Consider the following 12,512-nt stretch of genomic DNA (forward strand, 5'->3'; position numbering starts at 1 on the left):
TTACCCCAATACCCCCATGCATATGGGATATATTGAGTATGGTAATCAGATCATGATATGAATAAACATAACAGTTTAAATAATGCACCAGTAAGGCCTTTTCGCGAGCCACCATGAGAATTTCGGGGGGGGGGGGGCTGAAGCCCCCCGAGCCCCCCCCCCCCTGGCTACATGCCTGCCTCAGAGCGAGCAGGTAGAAACAACTTCATCACGATAGTCCTAGCAGCTGATGAAAGGTCCTCTCTTCATTCCATCTGTCACTACTGTTGCTTGAAAGCAGAAAGGGGCAGCTTCATCATGCCTACGTCAGCAGCTGAGGAACCCCTGTCTCAACAGGCACTGCTAGGGCCTCTTAAGGCAACAAGGGAGAAAAGAGCAACAAGGCACAGTGCCATCACAGTGGTTGGTGAGAGCCCTCCTTCTGTACCAACTTTCACTGTTGTGGATGTAGTGAGAAAGGGAGAGAAGAGCAGCCGGTATCTGCTGGACTTAATCCTCTCCTCCACTTTTTGTGTGTGCGCCTTCAAGTCATTTCTTATGTGTCTGTGTTTAACCATGGTCCCTGGACAGCTGCAGGTTCCTTTTCTGCATATCAACAAAAACCCAATTTCTCTGAAAGTAAGGCCTGATTCATACATGCAACAAAATAAAATAGTAGGGTAATGATGTAAAAAGGGGGCAACATTTCAAAGTGTTTCTCCACCAAAACATAGGTGCCCACAAAACTGTCAAAGCCATCTGGCAAGAAGAAAAATTGGCACATCTGCTACAACATACATAGGAGAGCATTCAGAAGTATGATATGTCAGCTACAGTCTCTTGTCATAAAACAATCAACCCTGCCACTTCAGGATTCCATATGAAAGTTTCCTCATTCTGAGTCAGACTACAAGTCTTCCACAGATCTGGGAAGCATTTCCTGTTTGGATTACAGCTCCCAGAAACCCCTAGACAGGATCATTCATGTTGACTATGGAATTCTGGGAGCTGTAATCCAAAAAATAACATTTCCAAACTTTAGTCCATCTTATGCAGCATTTCCTTCTGCACCAGTTGATCTGATCTCAGTCTTTGGTCTCCAGATGTTCTGAACTTCAGTTCTCACATGTCCCAGATAGCTTGGCCGATGATAAAAGATAAGGGATTTTAGGGATCAAAATTAAAGTATTTGGCATGTCAAAGGTTGGGATCCACTGTTTTATGCTAACTCTTGATTGCCTTCCAGGGTCTTAATCTGGTCCCTTCTTAATTCTTTCTTGAAAAGGAATCTGGGAACATCCGGGTACAAAAAACACCCTTCAACTATTTCCTCTCCTTGTTTATACCAACATCCCCTTACCATTCTAGTTTTCATTTTCTTCTTTCACTTAACTCCTGTAGGTAGAAATGGGACTTAAATTCTAGGTTTAGATGTACAGCCTTATGCTAGACATGTTTTATTTTCTGGAGCGTACCAGGATTGACAAGTAGTCATTTCAAGCTCATTTTCTTCCATTTCATGAGCAAAGTAAATATCCCAACCAGACCATTAAATTAAAACTTCAAGATGCAGAACAGCACTTCATGGTTGAGATTCTGTATGCAGAAAAATACAATAATGCCCCTTACCCTCTCCTGACATTAGTCAACACACTGTTTTTCTGAGTTCTTGTTTGCTTTTGTTTCTAGAAGACCTGGCACTTGGCAAGATGTTCAGTTTGCTAAGCTCCTAATGATTTGTTTTCTGAGCAATTTAGGCTCAAAGATGCCAGCTACTTGCCCTTGATTTGCTTCAGTGGTTTGCCTGCCATGCATTGCAGTTTCCCAAGACAAGACTAGACATGCTGGGAGCTGGGGCAATGACACAAAGGAAACTAGCCCTTGCTATTTTATTAGCATTGCGGCAGTGGAAGAGTGAGCACCCACATAGCATGAGCTTTCCTTCTTCAGAAACACGCTTGATGTAGTTTTGTTATAGCAACTTACCTCTATAATTAGAGAGCCCATATGAATCGCAGTGAGTGGAGTCTGTTCTGCTGGTTTGACGACCACAGTGTTTCCACAACAGAGAGCTGGGGCAATCTTCCAGATGAACATCACCAGTGGGAAGTTCCACTAAAAAGAAGAATGACAATACTAGAAATGGAGGAGACCAATGAATTGCTAGGACAATGGCTTCAAACTACAGGAAATAAGATTCCACCGGAGCATTAGAAAGAACTTATTGACTGTGAGAGCTGTTCAGCATGGAACTCTCTGCGCCAGAGTGTGGTGGAGGCTCCTTCTTTGGAGGCCTTTAAACAGAGGCTGGATGGCCATGTCGGGGGTACTTTAAATGCGATTTACCTGCTTCTTAGCAGGGGATTGGACTGGATGGCCCATGAGGTCTCTCCCAACTCAAGGATTCTATGATCTCATGCTTTCTAATCATTCATGAGGGTTGTGTAGGAATGAGGGACTCATTCATATACATGACTCTTTGATGCTTACTGATACTAGAGGGCTATGTTGACAAGATACTGGTAACAGTGTTCAGTTTGGCGACCAGCTGAGGACAAGACCCCTGCAGTGTGCTGCACAAAGACTCCTTATGTCACTTTGACTGAAGAAGAAAGCTGTGTTGTTATTACATCTTCTGACTTTCTGAGCCTGTTGTTAACAGCCCTGCTCAAGTCTTGCATACTTCAGATTTCCATCTGTAATACTATCTCCCTCTTTTTCACCATTTCCAATTGACTTAAAGAAGAAGGTACCTCCCTATTTTTCATGGACACTTTCTGAGCTTTAGTTCTGATTAGAGTCTGGGAAAGTAACTTTTTCAGATGGCAACAATCGGACTCCTCTAGTGCCCATGCTGGTTGGAAAATCTGGGAACCTCTCATTCCAAAAAATAACTTTCTCAAACTCAAAGCATAAACATCTGCTTTGCAACAGGGAAACCCACTCTTTCAGTTCACACAGGAAAAAAATTGTCTCTCCAACTCCTGAAGCAAATGCTGACCTAATTTGAAAGCGTGTTAATTGGATTGATATATATATTTCTCTCCAACTCCCTTCTGTAGGAACTGAAGGAGTACTTTGCCACATATTTCTCTTTAGATTGGCTTTATTGGCTGCAGTTCAAAGGGTTCCTTTCTTGGGCCTCCTTGAGCTTCAGAGATCACACAGTGGTCACTCCTTTCTACATCTCAGAAGTCTTTGAAGGATGGGGTTTGCTGACTTACAGTCAGCATGAAATGTCTTTGAGACTGCCAGCAGACTGTTTATTTGGCCACAGTGAAGCATGTGAAAATATGAACTGGTCTATTAATTAACAAACAAAAGGCCACATCTAAGCTTCATGGGTATTTCAAGATTTGTGTTCATTGTCACTATTTGAACTTCAACATGGCTGTAATTACACTCAGATTTACAAGACCTGTCAGACTGCTGGTATTAAAACTGTGTGAGCATGCATGCTCTGAACAGTTAGTCTTTGGAGTTCAATTTCCAGAATCCTCCATCATAGTCACTGATTCAGCATAGTCAATGTCTAGGCAATTTTGAGACCTGATATCCAAAATAAGTAGAATGTCCAACTGTGCACACACTTGTCAGCATACAACTTTGGCTAATGCTATTTTTAGTTTTTGAGCGTATCTAAGGGTGTGCAACATTGTAGAATTAATGCAGTTTGACACCACTTTGACTAGCATGGCTCAATGCTCTGGGAGTTGTAGTTTTACAAGGCTGTTAGCGTTCTCTCCCAAAACATGCTAGTCCTCACTAAACTACAAATTCCAAGATTCCATTGCAGCTAAAGGGGTGTCAGACTGCATTAATTCTAAAACACTGTTAGTCCGATTTATCTCACAGCCTAATATACTACAACACCAATGTTTATATTATACAACTGTCTTGTACCCAGCCTACAGAACTCTGGGACTTACAATTTAGTTCAGTTTTGGCTTGCCAGGTAAATAAGGGCCAGGGCCCTTGAATCTTCCTGCGGCTTTTGATGCAAGTAATACTTGCTGAGATTTCCTCCTTTAGACAACTGTGCCTCTTATTTTAGTTAGTGATTCCAGTTCAGTGGGGTACTTCGAATTCAGTTGTAGATATCACTATTGCTCTCTCCCTGAATTACTCATGTCTCAGTAGAAGTTTAAGTACCTCACCAGACTAGTGAGGCTTTTTTCAAATAATGTCCTAAAAAGGTGTTGGATAAAAACTAGCAGTTGCTCCTGTATGACCAGCAATGAGAAGCTTATGTTCAGGGCCTTTTGGTGAGGACCTTTGAACTGGAACAACAAGCAAAAGAAGCCAACCTGACGGTATTTAGCTATGGCTGTGCTTTCATCTGACCAGCATTTAGGAAAAAAAACTAATTTGGATGGGAAATGTTGGCTTAATCAGGCTTCTATATTTAACTATTGATTTAACTAAAACTGGTATCAAACTGCTACTGCTCACACTAAAACTGAATCTATTTCAATTATGTTCTCAAAGGAAGTTACAAGTTGCAGCAAGGAGGGTGTAATGGAGTCTATACCCTATGCACTTGACTTAAATATTTTTGCATTCTTGCCTCTTTAGAAGATCACCAGTGGGAACGCGAGACTCTGCAAATATTGTTGTGGTTCATGTTTCACCAGTCCTAGGCAGCATATCCAAGAGCCAGTGCTGCTGAGATAGAAGTCTGACAACATCAGAAGATACTTCAGTACTAGAAAGTGTCAAGGGCTAAGTTTATCAATTTTACTGTTTTGTTTCAATTGATGTATATCGTATTGACATGACAGGAACTAGATTTCCCTGACAACCAGTTTGATAACTATCTTCAGTACCTAAGGCAGCAGCAGGTATTTCATGACCAATACTGCCATAATTTTAAGAAATGCTGTGGAGAAATTCTAAATAGGTAAAGATGGAAAGAACACGCGTTCCTTTAAAAGTATTTTTAATAGTGAAATCCAAATGTCTTGTTCACAGAAAAGCAAAGAATTCACTGTTCCTTCTTCTTATAATCCAGTCACAGCCAAGAATACAGATTAAATACGAGAGTGGTTTGAGATCTCAATGGTGAAGAGATTTCAACCCAACGTGTTCAGGTGATGCTCTACTCAAACCATAAACCACTGGCATTAAATGCAGGCTGCAATTCTTCCTGCCATTTCTATCCATTTTAAAACTCTTGCTGCTGTCACTAGGATCACTATAGAGATCACTAGGTCTTTTTTTCTTTTTAAGTAACTAGCTCATTAAAGAAGTTTTAGCCAACATTACTTTCTGAAGTATGCCTTGATTTCAATCAATCTGACCTCTTGCAGTTATGCTGTTGGATATGAAAATATGCCTTTTAAAAGCAAGTCAATGATCAGAGCTAACATTTTTTCACTTAATTAGATGCATAGGCAGTCTAACATTAACATTATAAGTATCCTTGTTTTAGCTTTTCAGAATGAATTGAATGTTTGTTAGTATCTTAGATAACTGCTCTATAAAGCTACTAAAAATATAGCAAAACAAATATCATCCCACTTGCTGTATAATTGTGGTTGTTCCAGTATGTCATTAGAATAATTCTTTTTAAAAGGAACTTTCCCAAGTCTGCCAAAAAGCAAGGCTCTTCAAAGAACTGAAGCTAGCTGATGAGTAAACACATGTCATGAGCAGCCTGCAATTACAGTCAACCCTTCACATTTGTGGGTTTAAATTCTGCAGAGTTGATTATTTGCGGATTTGATTAACATGGTATCTCTAGGAATCTCTAGGTTCTTCAGCTACACCTTTATGGTCAAATTCTTGCAGAACTTGACCATAAAGCCACACTGGAAGACTTAAGAGATTCCTAGAAAGAAATGTTTTAATCAACTCCACGAATAATCAACTCAGTAAATGTGAGGGAACAGTAATTTGGAAGCCTATGGTGGTATGGCATATATATGTGGAGCCATGCAGGAATGATGCTTCTTTGTTGGGTGTCTGAGTGTGGCAGGAAGAGTTGGTTATGCCCTGTTTTGGATCTTCCTCCAGCCCTCATATAGCAAGCCAATCAGAACTTCTCTTGCCTCCTCCTGATCACAACTGAAAGATGAAGAGTCCTCTTTGGTCTGCTAGGGAGACATAAATCTTTTCCTCTAATACTGCATCTTCCTTTGTCTGGTGGAAAGCTGATTGGGGGTTTACTTCATCATAACAGTAAATTCTCACCACCTAATGTTTGCTTGTCACCATTTTCAGGTAGTGGTGTTGTTTGTGTACAGCAGAAGTGAACAATAAAGTGAACAATAAAGATATGTAAACCAAATTGCAGCTTAAATCTTTTTTTAGAATACATCACACGTAATACTCAGAGAATCGGATATGCATCTTTAACATAATGTATAATTTGGTCTTCACATTCATGAGGATCATCAGGATGGTTTTAAATATATTACTTAATCAAAACTTTTTTACAGTCCAAAGCACAATTAGTTCATCGGTAAAAGGAGCACAACTGCAAACAAATAAATAAAGTGATATAACGAATTAAACTCAATATTACTGTTGTTTGAAGACACCCATACCAAAACAAAGATGTTTGAGGAATTCACATAAAGTCAAACTGCTCCAGTTCATGTATCCTGTATTCATGAATGAACTCATACAAAACCCCAAGCAGACTGTTCTGTCCATCTCTAACACCAATAACTTAATTACAACCAATGTGAAATATAATACTGGTTAAATGAAAAACACATGTTCTCATCCAACGCTTCCCTTTGTGAAATTGAAGAGTTCCTATTTAGAGACAGTCTTCTACCCCCAAGGTGATCAGATTATTTCCCCTTTCTCTCTTGTGGCCCTTGAAGTACTTTGCAATGGGATGGAAGTTGGCCATGGGCAACACCGAGAGAGGAAGAGCTTCCTCCTCCTGTTAGCAAAATCCCCCACTTGTTTAAAGGCCTTTCATTGTAAAGGAAGATTTCTCTCACTGACAGAAGGACAATATCAGTTGCAAGCCTTTAGAGCTTGGAAAAGTTACTTTTTGAGGGCTACAACTACAACCCATCCCCCTAGCACCACTACCTAAGAGATTCTGGAATCTGTAGTTGCAAGAAAGTAACTTTCCATTTAGTTCTCTTAAGTAAATCAATTTAACTTACAGGTATAATTTGACCACAGACTCCAACAGGCTCATGCCTTGTATATGTGAAATAGTTTCCATCTAGGAAAGATAATAAGAACAGTTTGGTAAGACAAAGCAAGGACAAATGAGAAAAATGTTTTTGCTATTCAGCACTGTCCACAATATTATAATTGTAAGACAATTAGAAAGGAAGGCAAATAATTACTATTGATCAAATAGAACAAAGAGTATAACAGTTGTCAGGCATTACCACTCCTAATTTTTAACAATTATATATATGAGAGAAATGTTGGTGACCCCTATGGAATCAGGCTCTGGGGTTTGTTTCTTTTCAGCTGAATGTCTATTGCAAAGTTGCTTTTCTTTTGCATTGTTTAATTCAACTGGGAAAGTTGGGGAGCTAAGGAAACAAACTCCAGAGGAAAATGTTATCAGTGACAGAAGTAGATGAGTAATCAACTACTGTGGATATAACAATTTTTTATTCTCTTAAGACTGGTGTAGGTTATGGTTGGATGAATATAAATCTGTGTATAGAATAAGGAGCACTTTACAAAATATAGCTTCAAAACTTTTCAGATATCAACTTCATACAATAGAGTGTAGCATCCCTTTCATTTTTTAATTACAAGTAAGTATTCCCTCCCCAAATCCAAATCAGGAGCGTCTTGGGAGATATCTCAAATCTGGTTCCTTTCCTAAATTCACCCACCCACCTACATAAAGACTGTATATATAAGCCAGATCAGGACCCCACACACTACTTTGTAAGTAAAATAAAATGGGTTCAAGTACATAGCATTTTTCTTTCAGCAATCATACCTTCTGGTACTCTTGCTCCAACAGATTTGATCTTATTTCACTTCCCAAAGCTTAACAGTAATGGTTGAAATGGTGTACTAGAGTGGAAGGGATGGATTAGAGACTAAGTACCTCATCAGATGGGTTGATTTGCCACTTTCTCTCCCATTTCACCATGGAGCCCATTACACAACGCACAGCGACTTTTGGCCAGGCTCCATGGCCAAAGGGGAGAGCAAGCAGTGTATGCACAGCTGTAGCAACATAGAAGGCTTTCTGTGTTGCCTTTGGAGCAATGGGGGAAGCTAGGCGATGCAGGGCATGGAGTGATGGGTTCTCCACGCCCCCTGCTGGGACCCTATGGATTTGTCACGATGTGTGGTGAATCCATATGCTTTTCCGATGAGATCCTTACTCTGTTTGCTGGTGGAACCTTGTCCAACTGGTTTTTTTACAGATACTTCCAAACAAAGAGTGAGGAGGAAGTGTGAGTTATAAGGTCTCCTGACACTTAGCAATAATAACCTATTTTAATCAGTATTTATATTGGGACTCTGCCAATTTGTACAGCTGTAGGTGCTTCAATGAAGATTACAGTTAAACAAGTGAGTTAAACAAAATTTACCAATTGTATTTTAAAAAGAAGATAGTTATCCCACAGTGATACTTATGATTTCTAAAAGTTATTTTTTCTGAGCTAAAACTCCTCTTTAATTGGATACTGTTACCTCTATTTCAGATTTAAGTTCCACAATTACTGAGTCGTCTTGGAATCATAAAAGCTTATCTGATTGACTCACCCATTGGGATGGTACGCCCATGGATTTTATCGGCCCAACCTGCACAGTAGCGTAAAGTGTTGATACAGCCGCCTAAGTCCATTAAGTAGGCATTGGAAAAGAGTTTCCCTGCATTAATGCTCTCCATAGTCTGGAATGAAAATAGCCAAGAAATTATCCATAGGAAATAAAATTATATAGCTGTATAAAACCATGTGTGTATTTCACTTTACTCTAAGCACCCAAATCGGCCAAATTATTTTGGCATATGAGACAGTGGAGTATGATGAAGATGGCAAAATTTATTAGTGAGGAAAAATGCACAAGTTAAGAGAGGTTTCTGCAGTTTGCTTTTGTCTGAGCCTTTTAGGGAAGGTTAGATTTCATCTTTGCCTGTCCTTGTTGAGTTGAATGCAACTGCTTTTAAATTTTGTACTCAGAGCCCTTCCATACAGCCATACAACGCTGAATATCAAGGTAGAAAATCTCACAATATCGGCTTTGAACTGGGTTATCTGGGTTCACACTGCGATATATTCCAGTTCAAAGCAGAAATGTTCAGCTATGTGGAAGAGGCCTCCACCTGTAGCAATGGAGGAAAGTTGAGTACAAGGGGAAAGTGGGAGGTGAAGCGAGAAATTGGGACATGGTGGGAGGGCATGGGAAATGGGCAATACACGTCGAAGGAATATATATAAAGTGTCATATAAGGTAAAGTGACATTCTGAATAATGTATATCACAATAAGACTTGTATGGCAGAATTTTGCTAACTGAATGGATGTATCAATAATCTTCATCATCATAATAAAAGGTGGGATGGCATAAGATTAATCAGGACTGTTGATGTCCAATCAGGAGAATCGGGGGATATTTTTTTTTTGTCGTGTCAGGAGCGACTTGAGAAACTGCAAGTCACTTCTGGTGTGAGAGAATTGGCCGTCTGCAAGGACGTTGCCCAGGGGACGCCCGGATGATTTTTGATGTTTGTATCATCCTTGTGGGAGGCTTCTCTCATGTCCCCATATGGGGAGCTGGAGCTGATAGAGGGAGCTCATCCACCTCTCCCCGGATTCGAACCTGTGACCTGTCGGTCTTCAGTCCTGCCAGAACAGGGGTTTAACCAATGCGCCACCAGGGGCTCCATCGGGGGATATGAGAACATAGTTCCCTTTCAAGAGAGACCAGAATGTTTTAAAATATGCTTTTCCAAAATACTTTCTTGCAAAATATTTAGTGCATATGACAGAAACAAAACATAACAACACCCTGAAAATAGCAATTATTGGGAAAAATAATAAAAAGCAGAACAATGTGTAATGTCTTCAAGTCACCTGTCAACATAAGGCAACCTCATGAATTCTGTAGTTTGTTGTTAGGAAAGGAAGATTTAGATTGGATCTTGCCAATCCCTTCCTCTAAAAATGGCCTAAAGCACCTGATAGTAAAAAATAATCCATATCTATTATGATCTGTTTGAAATATGAGGAAGTTAATAAGCTCAAGATGCTTCTATAGATTACTTCAGTTCCACTCTTTTCATTGCCTGAGTTTTCAGACTATTTGTGAAACAGGACTATCCAGTTCCTGGCCTTTCTTATTACTGATCTTTTTGCTTCCTTGCCTTGAACCTAAGGAATGAAGATACTATTACATTCAATCAGAGATGGGTGAGAATTTTGTTTCAGATAATTTTAAATAAGAATGCTCCAAATTTACAAATTTCTTCATACTTGGGATCGAAATAACACCAAATGTTTTTCCCACCTTTCATATTGTTAAATTTAACATAGGGGAGTCTACTGCTGATTAAAGGTAGTTAATGGCTTCAGATATGTAAGAACAATTTTAATTTATAATGTTTGAAGTCCAAAACTACTTCACAAACAAGCAGGGATGTCTGCCCAAAAGAGTGCTGATTAGTATGGCGTGTCTTTATGGAAAAATAAATATTCTAACTCAATAGCCAATTTGCTAAGCAAGCACTGAAAAAAAATTAAACTCTCTGGTATTTCCTTGTGTTTCTATACTTATTTTCATTCTTGCATACTATGCACGTTATCTGAGAGAAGCTATTGAGTTCATTTCATTTCTTAAACTTTCCTCTTGTCTGGGAGATGATAATCTCAGTCAGTATAGTCAAACAGTTTTAGTTAATATTTAGACAATAAATATGCAAGTAGTTAAAGGTTAAGGATTTAAGAATGGTATTAAACATTTTGGATTATATATAACCCAGTGGTGGAACTATTTCTGTTACTACAATTGGCCAATGACACTCCTAGCTTGTCTAAAAAGCCACAGAGGTAAGGGCACTTTTGGTCTCTGTAGATTAGTGGTTCTCAACCTGTAGATCCCAGGTGTTTTGGCCTAAAACTCACAGAAATCCCAGGCATTTTTCCAGCTGTTAGGATTTTGGGAGTTGAAGGCCAAAACATCTGAGAACCACTGCTGTAGATTTTCAGATGGTGAAGAGGACTACATGGTAAAAAACTGGAGGAAGTCCTATTATGCAAGTAGACTTTTATGACTGTGTTTGGACTTAACCCTGTGTCTCTGGTTGCACAATGATCAAGGATAATCAGGAAAAGTCTGGCTGAAGTGAGGATGTAAAAAAATCAGATAAACTGGTGAAAAAATGTCAGTCATATAGTTTGTTTGTCCCAGCACAAGGGCAAAAAGAACAGCACCTTTTCAGCAGTAACAAAAAAAAAATAACAAAATTGTATTTTGTGCTGAAAGTTGTATTTTTAAAAATTAAGCATAGCATTGTGCACAAAACACAATGTTTTGTGCACACTGTTTTTGGAGATAATAAATATGAAAAAATACTCTTTCTGTGTTTTTGTCCAAAATATTTTGAAATGGGAAAGAAATGATGCAAGAATATGCAAAAAAGTGTCATAAACATGGTGAGTTTTAATTTTAAAAACTTTTGTTGAGAATAAATTTAGCAAAGATTTATATCTTTTTGGGCAGCAGCACCAGGCTTGCTAGATTTTTGGAGAAATGTGAAAAAAATTGTACTTATAGTCCTAATTTCAACTCAAGAATGAAATTTCTGCGTTATCTTATACTACTTTCGTTTCCCAGCTGCGGTTGATCATTCTAGATAGAGAAAATATACATTTACTTCAGAGAAATGCTATTTGAGAGCAGAGGTCAATAGAGTGGAGCCACACTGACCCGAGGCCAAGTGAGTTTGCTCAACCCACCTTTGCACTCAGAGTGATAGTGGAGGCTCTAATTGGCAGCCTCCTCCCCTCCTTATTTTTCTTCTACAGCAGGGCAGGCAGACATTGACCTTAATGTGGCATCGGTTGACTTTTCAGTCTCGCTGAGCACAAAAAGAGAAACTTTTATCTAGACCTAATGTCAGAGTTTACTCAAGGGCCACCCTTCTGGAGAATAAAACTAAGCATGGGGTTTAATTCAACCAGAAGTATTGATTGTTTGAGATAAACATTATATCTTTGATGACATCTCTCAGATAATGCTGCCTGCAGATCATGAAACTTGCGACTTGTCAAAATGTTGGGTTCCCCCATCTCATAAAACAAGTTTTTTAAAAAAAACAAAACAAAACAGAAAACTAAAAGGATCCTTCTTAAGTCATAAAATCACATGTTCTGTGATCATTGCAAGAATCAAAGTTTCTTGCATTGCTTGACATGTACGACTAATGAAAAGTTCACACTTACAGCTAATAGGAGCCGATCCCGTTCAATTAAATCAGCCAGTTTGTTCAGCAGCTTTCCTCTTTCAGAAGCATCCATTGTGCGCCAGCGGGATCCAAGCTCAAAAGCTTTTCTTGCTGCTTTAACAGCCTTGTCAACATCCTCC

General features: G+C 39.1%; 1 protein-coding gene across 5 annotated transcripts in view; it reads right to left on the reverse strand.

Moving 5' to 3' along the window:
• The window catches only part of ALDH1A1 (aldehyde dehydrogenase 1 family member A1), a 96,092-nt gene that overhangs the window by 14,200 nt on the left and 69,380 nt on the right, over positions 1-12,512 (reverse strand). For all 5 annotated transcript variants that reach the window (XM_060762195.2, XM_060762192.2, XM_060762193.2 and 2 more), the window contains exons 4-7: positions 12,371-12,511; positions 8,692-8,821; positions 7,107-7,168; positions 1,966-2,094 (exon numbers count right to left, since the gene is read on the reverse strand). In XM_060762195.2, the coding sequence (XP_060618178.2) occupies positions 1,966-2,094; positions 7,107-7,168; positions 8,692-8,821; positions 12,371-12,511 (462 nt within the window). The remainder of the gene's footprint in view (positions 1-1,965; positions 2,095-7,106; positions 7,169-8,691; positions 8,822-12,370; position 12,512) is intronic.

The sequence above is a fragment of the Anolis sagrei genome, chromosome 2, assembly GCF_037176765.1.
Source record: "Anolis sagrei isolate rAnoSag1 chromosome 2, rAnoSag1.mat, whole genome shotgun sequence".
NCBI lineage: Eukaryota > Metazoa > Chordata > Lepidosauria > Squamata > Dactyloidae > Anolis > Anolis sagrei.